The sequence below is a fragment of the Thermobia domestica genome, chromosome 10 (assembly GCF_964235325.1).
Source record: "Thermobia domestica chromosome 10, izTheDome1.hap1.1, whole genome shotgun sequence".
Lineage (NCBI taxonomy): Eukaryota > Metazoa > Arthropoda > Insecta > Zygentoma > Lepismatidae > Thermobia > Thermobia domestica.
In genome coordinates this window covers 9,464,727-9,481,750 of record NC_137463.1, presented here as the reverse complement: position 1 = coordinate 9,481,750, position 17,024 = coordinate 9,464,727, and the positions used below count along the sequence as shown (strand labels likewise).

At 35.5% G+C, this 17,024-nt stretch overlaps 1 protein-coding gene across 1 annotated transcript in view; it reads left to right on the top strand.

Annotated features, from left to right (window-relative positions):
* The window catches only part of Tudor-SN (Staphylococcal nuclease domain-containing protein 1), a 57,302-nt gene that overhangs the window by 21,004 nt on the left and 19,274 nt on the right, over positions 1-17,024 (top strand). Inside the window, exons 8-11 of the mRNA XM_081727653.1 lie at positions 7,314-7,438; positions 11,066-11,269; positions 13,457-13,643; positions 15,634-15,775. Of these exons, the coding sequence (XP_081583779.1) occupies positions 7,314-7,438; positions 11,066-11,269; positions 13,457-13,643; positions 15,634-15,775 (658 nt within the window). The remainder of the gene's footprint in view (positions 1-7,313; positions 7,439-11,065; positions 11,270-13,456; positions 13,644-15,633; positions 15,776-17,024) is intronic.

Here is a 17,024-nt window from a genome sequence, read left to right as displayed (position 1 = left end):
TGTTTTTCCTATATGGCAGTACGTAATTGTGCAATTAAGTTTGCAAAATAAACACCTGTGTTTGTCTTTCCCTGTTGGAGATAATCTATCAAAAGAATTCCTTCTGCATCCCAGAAAACAAGACGCCACGACTTCCCTTTGATGGTTGAACCGTGGAATTTCTTTGGAGAATTGGGGTGTTTCCATTGCATACTTTGACGTTTACATTCGGAATCGAAGTGGTGAACCCACGTTTCATCCATTGTAACAAATCTCTTCAGAAACTTTGGCTTGTCAGCCTTTATTGTCCGTAACAGGTTCTGACTTGTCACACAACGTGTTCTCTTTTGGTCGGCTGTCAGCGTTCGCGGGACCCAGCGTACAGAGAACTTTTTCATTAACAAGTGTTTATGTATAATGGAATGCACACTGCCAGTTGAGATGTCTCATGTCTCAGGTATATGGCTGGCAATCATTCGCCGGTCTGCTAAAAATCACGTCATGCTTTTGTAACCATTTCTGGTGTGGTCACCGTTGCAGATGGACTACCGCCGTGCTCATCTTTAAAGTCTGCCGACCACATTTAAATTCACGGCATCCTTTCTCCACTAGGTCTTATGTAGGGCTTGAGTCTCCAAGAGTTCCCTCACAAGAATGCCAACTTAATGACCTGCTTTATTCAATAGAACAATGTAATGTTATAAATGAGTATAACTTCTGGTGGAAAAAACGTAATCAGAGAAAATTCGTTAAGAGTCTTCATCCCGGCGAAATTAAAATACCGCTAATTTTACAGTAATTATGTGATATTTTCAAATAGATAAAAAGATAATTGAAATATGGAACAAGAGCGCCCTAGACAATATTATTTTGCGTGAGGTACCGTTATCACAAGTCACCTAACGGCTTTCCGTTTTCAGCTGTTTAGAAACGCGAAAATAAATTCCGATATTAAAAATGGCTCGAAATCGAAAGCAGATAAGTGAGTCGTGATAACGGTTTCTCATGTAAAATAATATTGTCTAGGGCGCTCTTGTTCCACATTTCGATTATCTTTTATCTGTTTGAAGATATCACATAATTACTGTAAAATTAGCGGTATTTTAATTTCGCCGGGATGAAGACTCTTTAAATGAATGATTTTATGATCGTAAAATCGTAAGTTTCTTGGTAAGCTCTTCGTAATACAGCCATCTTGTGTATATTACCAAAACTTTTTCTACTATAATTGCACCTATTTACTTCTTTTACCCTAGAATAATTGTTTTTAAATCTTGCAAATATCTTTATCTTTTCTTCAATTGCTATGAACAACTGTATTTTATTTAAAATAAAATATGAACACTTGCACCTAAAATACAAAGTCCGTCACTAAAAGTGCAATAAACAGTCCTGACTACAGGCTAGATGAAATTATATTTATAAACAGAAATGATAATGCTCGATTCTTTTTATATTATCATGTTCCATAAACGAATTTTTTTTTTCAACATTAAAGTTAAAATAGAATTTGGACTATGTAATTCACTTTTTTCTTTCTTTTTTTCAGAGAGTTAGTTGCACTGCTTAAGAAAATAAAACAGGATAGAAGTTTTACAATAACGTTATTTGTATCATAAACTTCCATTCACAATCTACTTTCCAAAGTAATTACCTCCGATATCTAAGCATCTGTCGAGGCGTAGTACAAGTTTCTCTATGCCTTCTGCAAAGAAATCCCGTCCAATGCCCGATAACCATTCTTGGGCTGCAGCTTTTTCACCTCGTCATCCGAGTGCTATCATCGCTTTGAAAGTTCGTCTTTCATGAGACCAAACACTTGGAAGTCACACGGGGGAAAGGTCTGAGCTATAAGGAGGATGATCCCACACTTCCCACCTAAAGTTTGTCAGAAATTCGCACGTTTGTTGTGATGCATATTGCAGCACTTCGCGATAGCTTGACGTGACATTGCATTTTCACCATATACTTCATGCAACTGCCAATAAATTGCAGTGCAGTTACAATTTTTCGCCAAAAAAAAAAAAGTCTCAGCATGCATTTCCAATTAGGACACCACTTGCTTCGTGAAAGCCGCTACGTCACACGATACAGCTACATGTCTGCAGTGTTGCCATACAGTTTCATCAAAATAGCCTTGGACTGAAAATATTTACGAAGGAATGCAACTAACTTTCTGACTGACCCACGTATATCCCTTGTTTCACCATTACAAGACTTGAGAAAAATGTAACTACTCTAGTAAAATACTTGAAAACTTGTACAGATAGAATACAATGGCATTTTCTTCTTTTCACACCCCATAAAGCAAGCTGAAATATTAGATTCATGCGTATCATTCAGTTGAATAGAAATTATTTCTGTCCCGCTCCTTTGAGCTCAAAATTGATCATAGTTTGTTTTTCATGAAGAAATTCAGGCCTCTTCAGGTTTCTCAATTTTCTTCAGGATAGTGAGTAGCCAGTAGATTGCATTTGTCCAGAGAAGACTTTTCAGTTAATCTTTGCGTGTTTTCCCGTGGTTTTCTTTTGAATGTGTACAGTCATTTTCAAAGAGTTTCCCTTATGAATTGATAGCATTTTTTTTTCCTTTTCTAAATAAAAAATGGACAATCAAGCGTTCTGAATAAAAATAGTCAGAGGCTTTATCAGAGTTTATGCTATGTGGCCAAGTTCATGCCATGTTAAAAATATACTAAAAGTATATTACAATCAGTGAAAATGATAAAAGTTTAACTTCTTCTTCTAAGCCTTTTTCCCAGTTAGCTGGAGTCGGCTTTTCGGGTCGTTGTCCTCCACCTGTTCTTGTCTTGTCACATCCGCTGTAACACCACACTGCACCATACCCTTTTTTTACACAATCTCCCCACTTCTTTGGTCCGCCTCGCGCTCGTTTCCCAATTACTTGTATAGCATCTACTCGGTGAGTACGTATTCCGAAGATCTTCTTACAAGCCCAAAGCATCTCAGTCTACTTTCTTGCAGGTTTTCTACTACTGGTCTCACCTTTACTCTTCTCCGGATCACTTCATTCTTAATTTTGTTCTTCCGCATCACTCCACACATCTCCATCTCCGAAACATGTAACTCCTACTTCTCTCTCTTCTTCGTCGTCCAGCATTCCGCTCCGGATAGTAAGGCAGGTCAAACTACTGTTTTGTAAACTAAAATCATAACAAATAACTAATAGTTGAAATCCATATTATGGTATTGCTTCTTAAATCGGGAAATTCCATTTTAGGAGGAGACAGAAACAAAAATTAACTAAATTTAGGTTCTTGTATTTATATTTGTAACATATAAACATTTTGGTAATAGTGAGTTAATCTTCAGTCTGCTTCGTATTAATGAGTTCTCTGGGTTGAAAATGATTACAGTGTTCAGGAGCAACAATTATAATAAAGTAAAACATTTTGTAACATTTAAATAGTATTTATCGTAAATGTTATTTTAATCTTGAAGCTAAGTAAACTTTATATTCATAATAAATCTATCTCATTGAGTTTACTAACATAATCTTATTTGGAAAAAACACTATAGCTAAATAAAATATAAAATTTTAAACAATTCAACTTAATATTAAATTTTATGATTTTGCTTTCCTTATCTGGTATCATATCTAACTGAGATAATTGATATTTTCTTCTTTTTTGCTGGAATATAAAATTTAAGGGAAAACAGGTGAGAAATCAAATTTTAATACTTCTTTCTTTTAATAGAGCAAATTTTTAAAGAAATGGACAGTTGTTCCAGTTCGAATTGTATTTTTAAATACTTTGATAGATAGTGTATTTCATTATCTCTTGTATTTACAAATCGATTTCATAGACATAGAGGATATTTAGCATTGGTTGCATGCGATTAATGAAAACCAGGTACGAGATATGTGATAGGAACTGGGAACTTACAAACTTTGAAAGGTGTTTGTATGTACCTGTATAGTGGAAGTCAGAACATTATGCGAATTACTTCCTCGGGGCTTTATTTTCTCACTGCAGTTTAATCTTGAATGTCGTTAGAACAAATTAATGTTTTGGTAATGGTTTTCTTTTGTTTTAAGATATGATGTGTTCCTATAATAAGTTACTGATTTTACGTTTTACGCAACTGTTTCGAGTGTTTGTACAAAAGATGCTGTCAGAAAATACTTTTTTTTGGGGTGGGGTGGGGGTGGAATTGAAAGTTTTAAGCATATTGATAAGTTCTTGATATCTCAGAAATACACAAGTTTGCAACTTCAAGTTTGATTTTACTTAACCGTTTATGTACACGTGTAGAAATTTCTTTATTTCTTTCTCTCTCTTGCTCTCTTTTTTTTACTTTTGTTCGGTCTTTTTTTTCTTTCTTTCGTGCTTTCTTGATTTCTTTCGTGCTTGCTTTCTTGCTTGCTTTCTAGTAGTACTTCTCTGAAAGTGGTTGAAAACTGGAGTTCTGTGACTTAACTAACATCTTTTCCCCAAGCACCTGGGATATATTGCAAATAAAGATTTTACCATAAGTTGCGTGCTTCTTCCGTTATCTTCGTATATTTCTTGTTTACTTTTGTCTCGGTGAGCTTCGTCGGAGGAACGAATTTCTTGAGGTCAAATTTTATCCAATTACTTTGATAGATTTACAAAAATAGTAAAACTGTGCTTCGGAGTATTTCAGTTTATGTATATCCGTGCTACAAGCTTCACTTATCTAGAAATGTTGGTGTTTGACAACAATGAAATAACAAATACTAATATAGATGCCTATCTTCCAAGTCTGTCTATAAAGTGGTGTGTATTTTATTTATATATTTATACGAAACCTGTCCAGGAAGTAACAAAGGTTTTGAAATACACACACACACACACAACAACAACAAAAAAAAAAAAAAAAAAAAAAAAAAAAATGTATAATATACATTTGAAAGGTACACTCTTGAAAGTTATTTTTCTACATAATGGCTATACAAATTAAGGCACTTATTATACCGTGGCACAATTCTTCAGTATCGTGGCGGTAGAAATGTGCCGCCTGTAATTTCAGCCACTGGCTTAACCTCAGCACTTCGGCATCAGTATCAAAACGGTGTGTAGCAAACCATGTCTTCATCGCTGGGAAGAGGTGGTAGTCTGTCGTCGTCAAATCCGGGATGTATGGTGGGTGAACAAACACCTTCTATCCAAAATCATCCAAGAGCTCGCAGGTACGCTCAGCTGTGTGTGGACATACGTTATCGTGAAAAAACTCTCATTATTCCATGTCCATACACTTTACACAGTTGGCAATAAATTTCAGTTGGCTTGTAGAATTTGAAGAAAAGAAGAGGGGGCGTGGTGGCTCAGTGGTAGAGCGTTCACCTCTGGTGCTTGGGGTCCCTGGTTCGATCCCAGCTCGCGCCGTGTGGACTTTGTGGTGGACAAACACCGTGCTCGTGGGTTTTCTCGGGGTTCTCCCGTTTTCTCCCACTTTCTTCATTCACCATTTCATTCATTTCTCATCATACCGCCTCCTTTAGCCTAACCGGCATAAACGTGGGACGTAAAATTAAAGATTTGATTTCATTTTCAAGAAAAGAAGAAAAAAAAACTAATCACAGAAATCACAGTAAGAGCGTCACAGTCCTCCGCTACGACACCTGGATGCGTACTGAGTGTAGCAACGTTGTGATACCAAGATGGCGACTCTATCCCCGCCGACTGCCGCGATAGGCCAAAACGTCTGGTATTTTCTGGGCAGCCTATATATATATAAAATTACAAATTAAATCTCATTTGGTACAAGTTTAAGACTGAAAAGAAGCATTCGTACTTCTATACAGAAGATTTAAAACATGTAGGGAAGATAGTAATACAAAATTTGACCCCAAGAAATTCGTTCCTCCATAAAAAGCTCACAGAAGCATAAAGTGAAATATAAGGAAGATAATTAAAGAACTACGCAACTTAATAACTGTATTGATTTATTCCTGTTAAAGATTGATGAGTTTCACTGAATTGAGTCAACATGAATGTGAAATACATTATAAACATGAATAAATTTAATATGATAGTTTCTTGTATATCACCATATTTAAATACTTCTCTATTCTTTGTTGATTGAGCTAATATTGAAATATAAGAATTCATATAATACAATAGAAATTCATACTGAATAGAACTTTAAAGTATATGAGGTGTAGCAATTTAATTATTGGAATGCATGTGGTGTTTATAACCGCACACTCCTTCGCACTGGAGCATGTTTTGACGTTCAGACAGTATTTGACTGGGCTGTAGATCTTTCGACTGTCATGACAGTAACAGAGGAAATAGCGTGTCTTCGTTGCTCTGTTGACGGAAAACTAGTGATCAATTTGGAATGGCAGGTGAACATAACATTTTGCGTTAATATTTATAAAACTACAAGTGAAATTAAGCTCTTTTTACAACAGACTTATGGAAAAAGTGATATGAGGATATCAAAAATGTTTTTGAATGGTATTGATGGTTTGAGGAGGGGCAGAAAGATGTCAGTGATGAGCTAGAAGTGGGTAGCCAAAAGCACAAAGAGCAGACTCAAATATGGACAAACAGAGCACCGTAATGTACTCAGATCGATAATTGAGTGTGCGAATGATTGCAAAAGAATTGGATACGGAAACAAGGTAAAGATGCTAACGGAGAACTTGGGAATGAGAAAAATTTCTGTAAATGTGGTGCCTCAGATCATTAAATTGAGAATCAACGCGGTTTGAATAAAGCGTTCTAGGGTTCATGGCATGGAAATGTATATTGAAATTTGACTAACCATCTTAAGTCTCTGATTTTAACAGCCTCTAACTTTCGGCTATTTTGGAAATTTGAAAATGACACAGATTAATTCATTTCGGACAGCCAATGCGCTGCAACAAAACTGTATATTACGTACAGTACTGTATTCGTAAATTGTTCTTGGGGTATGGTTAATATTTTTTTAAGTGTACTACAGTGAAGATTTGAAAATGGATGATAAACGAAAAAAAGTTGTAGTAACTATGGAGGAGAAATTACGCAAAGAAATGAGTTTATAGAACTCCGGTCTATTCGGCTGTTTTGTTACCCAGCCTGCCCTTCCGCCACATTAGACCGGATACTTGGGAATCTACTGTACTTGGATATAGTTAGGTTATTTACCATAATGACGATCACTAAACTTTACATTTTTTTTTTTTTTTAAATACATACTATAAATATGACTTCCACTTTCGATATACCTATTTTGATATATTGTGTTTCGAGTAATTGTGATATATGTTATAATTACGCATAACAATGATTCATTTATCTCTCATAAGTAATTTAAATGATTTCAGCGCTGTTAATTAGTACTTTTGATCTGTTGCAGGTGTCTGGAAAGGAGAAAGAATTCCAAGGTGTTGTGACGGAGGTTGTCAACGCAGATGCACTGATGGTGAAAGTTAATGACAGTTTGGTGAAAAAAGTCTTCCTTGCCAGCATCCGCCCTCCAAGGTAACTCTTCTTCTATTGAAACTGGTTTCATGAGTTGTTTTGTTAGCATTGACTGAATATAGCTTGTTATTCATGATTAAAGGAAGGCAAAATATAAAGAAAATATGTTCAAAGTTTTTGAAAAAAATATGAAATTTTACTGATATACTAGCTGAATTTGCGCTCTCTACACAGCGCATCATTCACATATTAGCATGAATCTCCTTATTATGCCTCACATCTGTAAATGTCCCTTTACAGACACAAGTGAAAGAAGTCTTGATAAAAATCGACAAGAGATACCATAAAGGGGAGATTTTTCAATATCTCGCACCGTTTGCAAGATTTGAGCCTACTTCCGGTTGCAGTTTTTAATTCATGTATGATCAGTGTTTTCTTTCTTCTTGCATGTAGTATGTAATAAGCAAATACATTACACACACAATTATAATGTCAATGATATATGGTGTTCATTGGGCAAAACACTAAAAACAATAAAGATTCAACTTAGACTGGAGAAATGGATATCCTTCGTTTTTTTTTTATAATTTGGTCATGAAACAGTCTGATAGATATGCAACCCCTGTATACAACAATGTAGTGTTGGAATGTATAATGCGTAGGATGTGATGATTTAGGTTTTATTATTATTATTATTATTATTATTATTATTTTTTTTTTTTTTTAAATTTCAACACTTCCAGTGTACCTGTAAAAATGTAATAAAGAAATAATGGCCATGTTTTTTAAATATTCAGTTAGAACTGGACAATCTACGCAAAATTTGTAATCGATCAGTGAAAATGTCATCTTTCTAGAGCCTGTAGTTTCCGAGATTTCATTGTCGAAAGAATTGGCCACAAGCATATAAACGTCCATCAACATATAATCTAAAAGAACTCCAAAGATGGCAGCACAATTCATTTGCATTGATTTTGGAGAAGGATTATTAAAATACAAAGGCTTTGAACAATCATTTAAAAGAATAAACTTCATGAAAAAGATCTATTTAAATAATTTATTTAAAGTATACATACTTTAAAATATTTGCCTTTGTTAAACGTGAAATCACAAATAACCGTAAATCAAAGGTTTGAAATCAAATGTTAGAGGTTGGAGCTCAGGCGCTTTTATTGCTTCTGTAGCATTTTAATAGATTTTTCTAAATCACAAGGTGATATTTAGATTTTCTAGATATGATCACCTTGTATTTGTGTCACGAAGCTTTTTTTTTTCTTTTTTTTTCGTCGTTCGAAAGTAAAAAAATATTGAGACAGGAAGTTCGTAAATCTAATTTAATCTTTGGAACCAAAAAGGTTGGATTAAAAAAATAATCTTTCAATAGAATATTTTGATATTTACCTTAAATAAACATCTTAAAAAAAAGAGCGCATTGTGGTTTGTAAATAGACATTTAGTGCACCTGTTAACCATGAAGAATCAGCACATCGATATAGCGTATAGAGAAAATATTTGTAAGGAAAAAATAGTAAGAAAAAAGTTATATAAGTTAACTAACTCTGGCTTAACAAGCCCGTACTCTGTCACGATCATGCAAACAACATTCTAATAAGGCAGTTTGCTTTCTTTTCCGGAATCTATTCCAAACAAGGATTCGTTCGCCTGGATTGAATCCTTTGGTTCTGGTAAAGTTACATTATTCCGACTTCCTTGATTTTTTTCCATTTGATTCCTACAAACAAGGATTCGACTCAGAGGGAGGATTGAGTTTGGTTCCGATGCACAGTGGTCCAGGAACCCGACAAGCCTGGCCAAAAAAATATTTTTTCAAACGCTAGTTTTGAGAAGCCAAATATCTGGGGAGTATAAAATATCTGCCATGGACATCTTGCAGCCTCCCAGTAGACATCGAGAACCATCTAAATTGTACCAGTTGCTAGTGCTTTGTCGCATTTTGCATTGAGAAAAGGGCGGCATAGTTTTGGAATTTGTGTACCTATACGCACAGAATACGGACATATTTTTATTTCTAATATGTATATAGACATTCATCTATTGAATAACAAAGTTGTTTGTTGGAACATGCGTGTACCGTGTAATAGATGGTAGGTAATTGAAAAACCGCGTCCGTTAGAAATTAATTATAAACTGAAAATTGTGATTTTATATGCAAAATTTGTTACACCTCGTTATATACTCATTTCTTATTCCGAACCTAGAGTAATATTCCCTTGAGATGGGAAGAAAGAAAGAACTTCCCGTTTTTGCCCCTTTCGTTGAAAACTACAGTTACGTATGAATGGGTGTACTATAAAGCGAAAGCCGCATTAATAGAATGTTTGAAAACCAAAGTAATTGTAACAGAAAGTCTCATGACGAACGTTGTTATTCTGTCATCTCAGGTCCTATTCCTGTTGCTGCAGTCCATGAGTGGAGGACGGGAAGAGCAATGGAGCCAACTTGTAAACCACGTTCTGGAAAAAGTGAAGCCAAAGACGAATAAAGAAAGACTATACTCTTCCTGTTATCTTATTTTAGGTAGTTCTAACGATTTCAAACTACACATGCAGTCCATGTGGCTTGTCTGATTTTTTGGCCAGGTTTTCGGAGTTTCTGGACCACAGTGCGATGATTTGAATTCTTCTGAGTTCCCTGTGGTTCCTTAATATGACATCTGTTTTCAGCCAAACGAGTCAGACCGTTTTTATCAACTGATAAGCTATTGCGAAGTTGGTTTTGGTGGGGGGAGGGAGAACAAGTAGAAGTATACAAGAGGGGAGTGCTATGTTTTGAGTTCTGTGCAGGATGTTCCAATTCTTCCTTACTTCTTGTTCTTGTTAGTAATCAGTAAAAGAAAGAAAGAAGAAAAAAGACAAAAACGGAGATTTTTTCTAGCTTCCACAGTAGGTTCATTATATACTACTTCGTCTTAAAATGTCTCCTTGGTCTGAAGTATTCCTTGTGGGCGCTTCCGGGCAAAATGATCCATCAACTGAGTCCACTCGCCCGTTGGTTCCGTCATTTCATTACATCAATCGAATCTACTGACTTAATCCATCAGTTACACAGTGAATCGATGTTTTTTAATGAATCTGTTTTTTGATTCGGCCAAAGTCAATCCAGTTCTTTTCAGCAATTTGGCCCTTTCAACCCAGTTTCTTTTAGAGATTTGATCCTTTCATTCCACTGAAGGATTCGTTCTTTTGAAACGAATCGTCCTTGGAATTATCCATCATAAGATTTCTGTCGTCCCGTGGTGTGATTACATTTCTCGATTGTCGGTGCGTGTGGTTCTTCTTTGTTGGTTGCTTCCAGATATCCATCACTCGTGGCGATATTCAGAAGCAGTTGTCTGTTGTTCCCTTTGGCGTCGCCAAAACAGACGCTTGCCCACACATTTCTCGATTGCTTGTCTACGATTCAACACTACTTGAATGGTGCGGAAATCCCCTCTCGCAATATGAGACCTCAAACAGCAGTTTATACATAATTTTGCCGTTTTTCAAAAATAGGAAAATCACACCTTTCTTTCAGTACATTGTTTAGAGCTAATAGCAATTAAATATAACATTTGCTTTATTTTATTTTTGCTTTCTTTTGTTATTTCTTGCTTTGTTTGTTTCTTTTCCTTTTTTTTTAATACCAGTTCTTTCTATATATTTATAAAAAAAAAAAAATTGTTTACAGGTTACCGGATGATAAACCTGGTGAGCCTGCTCAACGCCCAAAGGGCTTCCGTCCTTTGTATGACATTCCTTGGATGTATGAAGCTCGGGAGTTTTTAAGGAAAAAACTTATAGGCAAAAGAGTGAATGTGGTTGTAGACTACATCCAACCTCCAGCTAACAACTTCCCGGAGAAAACTTGCTGCACAGTGACAATTGGTGGAGTGTAAGTATTCCCTTTATCTGTTGTTTTATTGATTATACACTTGTCTGTTTAACGATCACTTTTACATTCCATTAATCGATCACCTGTGTTTAATTCTTACGAAAGCCCACATAAACCAGTTAGTATTTCCAGCTGCCCCTGTATGACGTAGAAGTATGGTTTCTCAATGAGAGGAAACATTTTGAGAAATAGATGGAGCAAGGGACATATGTAACATTTTTGCCGCCCCGGACATTTTATAAAAACTCCCCACCGTATCCTCGAAATCAACGAATACCAGTGTAGAAAATTAGAGATGCTGGCTGATCATGATCCTAAGCTGATAAGATCTATAAAACACATGAATAATAATAAAAGTCTGTCACAACAACGAAAGTCATAAATTACTTGCGCTGGCGGCTGGTTATAAGCTTTGAAAACTTACAGGTAAATCTTTTAAGTTAATAAATAATGGAAAAAGAGAAATAATGGATATTAATTCATAATTAAAATATTAATTACCTCTTTCTAGCCAAACAGGTTCTTGCTACTTGAATATTTACAAATGTTAAAATTCCATATCATATTCACATGCGCATGCGTAATAAATTTGTACAATTTCTGAGTATGAGGAAGAAAGAAAGAAAGAAAGAAAACTGGTCCCAGAAAATTTGTCACCCCGAAACTTGCTGCCTCAGGTCATAGACCATATTGGCCCATGCGTAATAAATTTCTGCAGTTTCCTTTGAAAAATATAAAATTAAATAAATAAATAAAAAACGAGAAAATTTGTCGCCCCTGAAACGTACCGCGCCGGCTCGTGTCCCTTAGTTGCCCATGCGTAATAAATTTCTGTAATTTCCTGAGTTAAAAAAAAAAAAAAAACTGGTCCGAAAATTTCTCACCCCCCAAAACTTGCTGCCCAAGTCATAGCCCATATATTGGCCCATGCGTAATAAATATCTGCAATTTCCCAAGTATGGGGAAAAGACTGGTCTGAGAAAAATTTGCCGCCCCGGATCATGCCCCATATTGACCCATGCGTAATAAATTTCTTCAGTTTCCTTTTTTAAAAAATCCGAGAAAATTTGCCTCCCCCCCCCCCCGAATCTTACCGCGCCGGGTCGTGCCTCTCATTGGCCCAAGCATAATAAATTTCTGCAATTTCCCAAATGTGGGAAAAAGACTGGTCCGAGAAAATTTGTCGCCTCGGACCATGACCCATCTTGGTTCGTGAATAAATACGGCCTTGGGTGGAGCAAAGCAGTGGAGAGATCGAAGTAAGGGAATGGTAGTGTACTAGTAAGCATAGATCCAAGAGTAATGTATTGACTACGCCGTTGTTATTTGCCTGTAACGACAACTTCGTGTCTGCTCCTTGTCCTCTCCATATGGTTTACTGAGAATGGGAGCAGCAAGCTGTGATATTAGAGAGCGTTGAAATAGAGGTTTTATCTAAGCGAGTAGTATTGAACCTGAAGTACACATACCTCCAGGAATACATGCTTCTCAGCTTATCCAGACCAATCTAGATTCTTCCTCTTACAGTGGAATATGCTTTTGCTTTGACACTAAAGCTATTATATTTTCGACGTTCGTAAAGAAGCCTATCAAAACTCGTTAAGAGAATCTTCTGTTTTTCAACGTGAGGTTGGTGAGCGATATCAAAGGATTAAATTCTTATGCGATGTTAGTTTCATCTGATTTAAACGATCTGTTTTGATATCATCCAGATACTTCGACCTTCTCCCATGTCCAAGTTTTTTTCCTTCCAGCTGAATGTTAATCGTTTCTGATTGGAGAATTAAATGGCCAATCGTTCAGTTTTTCTGTATCGTAGCCAAAATGCATCAATTTTCGTTTGTTTCTTTTAATATCTCCTTTCATTGCTACTTGATTCAGTAGGATGCATATTAAATACTCATTAAAATTATATATATATATATAAACTCTAATTTATTTGTGTAAGTTTCGGGAAATAATTATTGCTATCCTCAGCATAGCTTCTTTCAAATAACTACCTTGCTTGACGTTTTGATGTTATTGTGTGATTGCGAGGGAAAGGGCTGAGCTTTCTTTGTACTTCTGAAACTACATGTGAAGAAAGTCTCTACTAAACATATTACATAAAATTATCTATACTTTGCAAATTATGATCTTTTATTTTGTTTCTCCATGATGTAACGTTTTCTTCTTTTTTGTTAACAGAAATGTTGCCGAAGCGATGGTATCGAAAGGGTACGCCACAGTGATCAGATATCGTCAGGATGATGATCAAAGATCTTCTCATTATGATGAATTAGTGGCTGCTGAGGTGAAAGCAGCCAAGTCTGGAAACGGGTTGCATTCGAAGAAAGGAAATGCACCAACGCATCGGGTTGCTGATGTGTCCGGGGTAAGTTAAAGAAACTATATCTATTATGTTCGTTCATTTATTTTAACGAAGTCTTGGACATACCTATTAAAACCATTTTATACTAAAACTTTTAACAGTAAGCTAGAGGAGCGTCTCAATTTTTTCCGAGTGGGGATCACGCTTATTAGAATGTTCTACGGACCACCGTACTCTTTGTCCCCTTTCGAAAGGAAATTCACATTTTTTTTAAAGGTTTTCACCATATATCAGTATCCTTATATTTTAAAGACAGTTTATCAAAATTCTCTGCATTTTATATTGGTATTTATAAAAGAAAATACTTATTAGTATTTTTTTTAAAAAAAAATTATCATTATATTGCGAGCGGTGTTAATGATTAGAAATAATGTAAGTAAAAGATTAATAGTCTCCGCAAGGATCAAAAAGGATTTAAATCATAAGAATTTTAAAAATGTGCGAAGTAAAAATCTTTTTATGGTTTAAATCCTTTTTGAAGTGTGCCTAGGCTGACGAAGAAGACTATGTTCTTCGAAAGTACTTCCTAGTGATAAAGTTTGTTTTTTGCGGTGACTATTAGCCTTTTAATTAACGTTATTTTTTATTTAAAAATAATAAGTGTGTAGTAGTTTCACCAACTTATTGAACATGTTGGCTTCATCAGACACTGTAACAAACAAGAGGGAGTTGCTTATAAATATAAAAGGATCCTAGAAAGTAGTTCTGAACGCTGATTGACTGGTTAGAACGGACTCAGCCAGTCATAATAGAAGTTGGCAAAGATGAAACTGAACACCATAAATCCCTTTCCCTCCGTTGTCCGGCAGAAAAGTAAGCTACAAATTAAGTTTTTCCAATAAGTTGCTTTACTGTTCGTCAATTTTAAGTCCTGCATTCCAATTCATTTTTTATTTTATTTTATTTTATTTTTTTTTTTCAGTAAAGCCTGGCCTCCTTCCACTTTCTTATTATAAAGTAATGTTATGAATTGGAATGTAGGACGTAAAATTGACGAACAGTGGGGCAAGTTATTGGGAAAACTTCATTTGTAACTTATTTTTCTGCCGGACGAGAAAAGGAAAGGGGTTTATAGTGTTTAGTTTCACTTTTGTCAACTTCTATTATTATTAAACACTTAAAATGGTATTTCTGACCACTTCAGCTGGTGTTTCTATTTTATATATATTTGCAACTTCAGTTCGTAATACTCTGTTTATATTAAATAAAATTCAAAATACCATTGCAGCACAGTTTTGTCGCAATACCGTACATAATACACAATTTGAGCACAAATTGCACTACATTGCATAATTTGATCTACACAATTTGCAACTTAAGTCCATAGTACACTAGGAAAAACTGTCCTAAAATGATACATTACTTTTATTAACGCGAATAAAACCATAAACAAAAGAACTAAACTTTTTTTTTTTGTTCTAAGTACCAGTACGTCATAACGTAACTACTGGAATTAAATCTTGGTTTGGAAGTTAATAATATCGCCTTTGCTGTGTCATTTTAGACTTACACTTCGATAAAATGACATACAAGTGTGCCATTTTAACCTAAACGCGCAGTAAGTGTTACAAACTTCTATAAATCCCTTTACTGTAGAAGAAACTGTACACAAAATGAACTGGAAATACAATTTTTCAAATTCAATGTGGTAAAAAATATTTTTAATACATTGCTATTTTCATTGTTACTTAATAGTATTACAGAAATAACTGGAAATACAAATTCTGAAATACTGATGTGTGTATATATAATAATATATTCTTACTGAGTCTAAATTTAAGGAGGAATCTAAATATTATATTCCTAATATCAGAATGTTGATAATCAAGCGAAAATAGTGTAAAAGATCAGTTGTTGGATATGTGGTTATCTGTACAGATATTTCAGAATCAGCACGTACTCAAGTGTTGATAGAAGGCAGCATTCATTACAGGAAATGGAAGAATACTTGGAGGTTAACCTGGCATTCAACCTATTGTGTTATTTCTTCCAGGATTTGACAAAGGCAAAACAATTTTTGCCGTTCCTTCAACGAGTAGGAAGAACTGAAGCAGTAGTAGAATTTGTAGCAAGTGGGTCCAGATTGAGGTTATACGTACCAAAGGAAACATGCCTCATAACCTTCCTTTTAGCAGGTAAGTTTCAAGCATAAGCATAAGAAAATAGTTGGTTAGTTGGACGGAGTTTAGCGTCCCATTCAGTACCGAGGCTATAAGAGGCGTGGACATATAGCTTAACGTGAAATGCACACTATATTAGCTTCTATCAGAAACCGAACCCGGGTGTCCCGCGCCGAAGGCGAAAACGGTACAAGGTGCTCAAAACTCTTCGTGTCAAGTTTCCAGTTCTGAAGCTAATAAACAAGTTAATATGAATATTAATAATATTTGTACTTAATTAAGCACCCATCGTGTTAACTCTTTGCGGCACGGGGTTTCTAAAACGTTATCTAAAAAGGTGGTATAATAGAAGACTCACCATGCTTGAAAGAATTAAACTTCACAGTAGACCTTTCACTGACCAGTTTGTCGATTTCTTCTGTACGACTTCAAGAAATTTTACGATGCTTAGTCACATGGTCAGTAATATTCCTGCACTGTAGAATAAATTATTATCGTAGCTATCTTCTTACTCACTGTGAATTTGCTTCTATACTTTTAAAAGAAAACACTAAAGGGTCAGTGATTTTAGATGTTTTTATTCTTCACTTTGTTGTCTCCTTTTCATTGGATGCAAACTGAGAAATGATCACAATCATCATCAGGCATTCTGCCATTATTGGCAGCAACGGCGCCGACTTTCCAAAATATGTGGGTGCATATCAATGGCGAGATATGTTAGCCTATATGTTTTTAGGGAAGTCTCGATATTTGATCTTTAAAATCTTTTTATGAACACTGTCATCAAGGGCTGTGCTGTGATAAAATAAAATATACCGATAATATAAGAATAAGTTGGGGCTACCTTAGCTTGGTCGATAACACGGCTGACTTAAACATAAGAGAAACGGGGTTCAAACCTGGGTCCAAACTAAAAATCTTGTGGGTGCAGCGCACCCACAAGATCATTTGTATGGTGCCGGAGCCCCGGTGCACTCACATAGTCGGCGCGCATGATTGGCAGGCCATTTGCTGCAACTGAGAAGCTTCCGTCTATCCTCTTCGTCTTCATGTACGATTTCTCTGTTTTGATATCGTCCATCAATTGTAGTCTCCTTCGCCCCTTCCCTCTCTTTCCTGGCACCATACCCTCTAGCATATCCCTCATGATTCAGTTCCTTCTTGTCCAATGTCCCAACCAGTTTCTTTTCCTCTTCTTAATATTTAAAAATTGTTCTTTTTTGTCCCACCATTTCTAAGCATTTGATGGATCTTTTTTTCAACT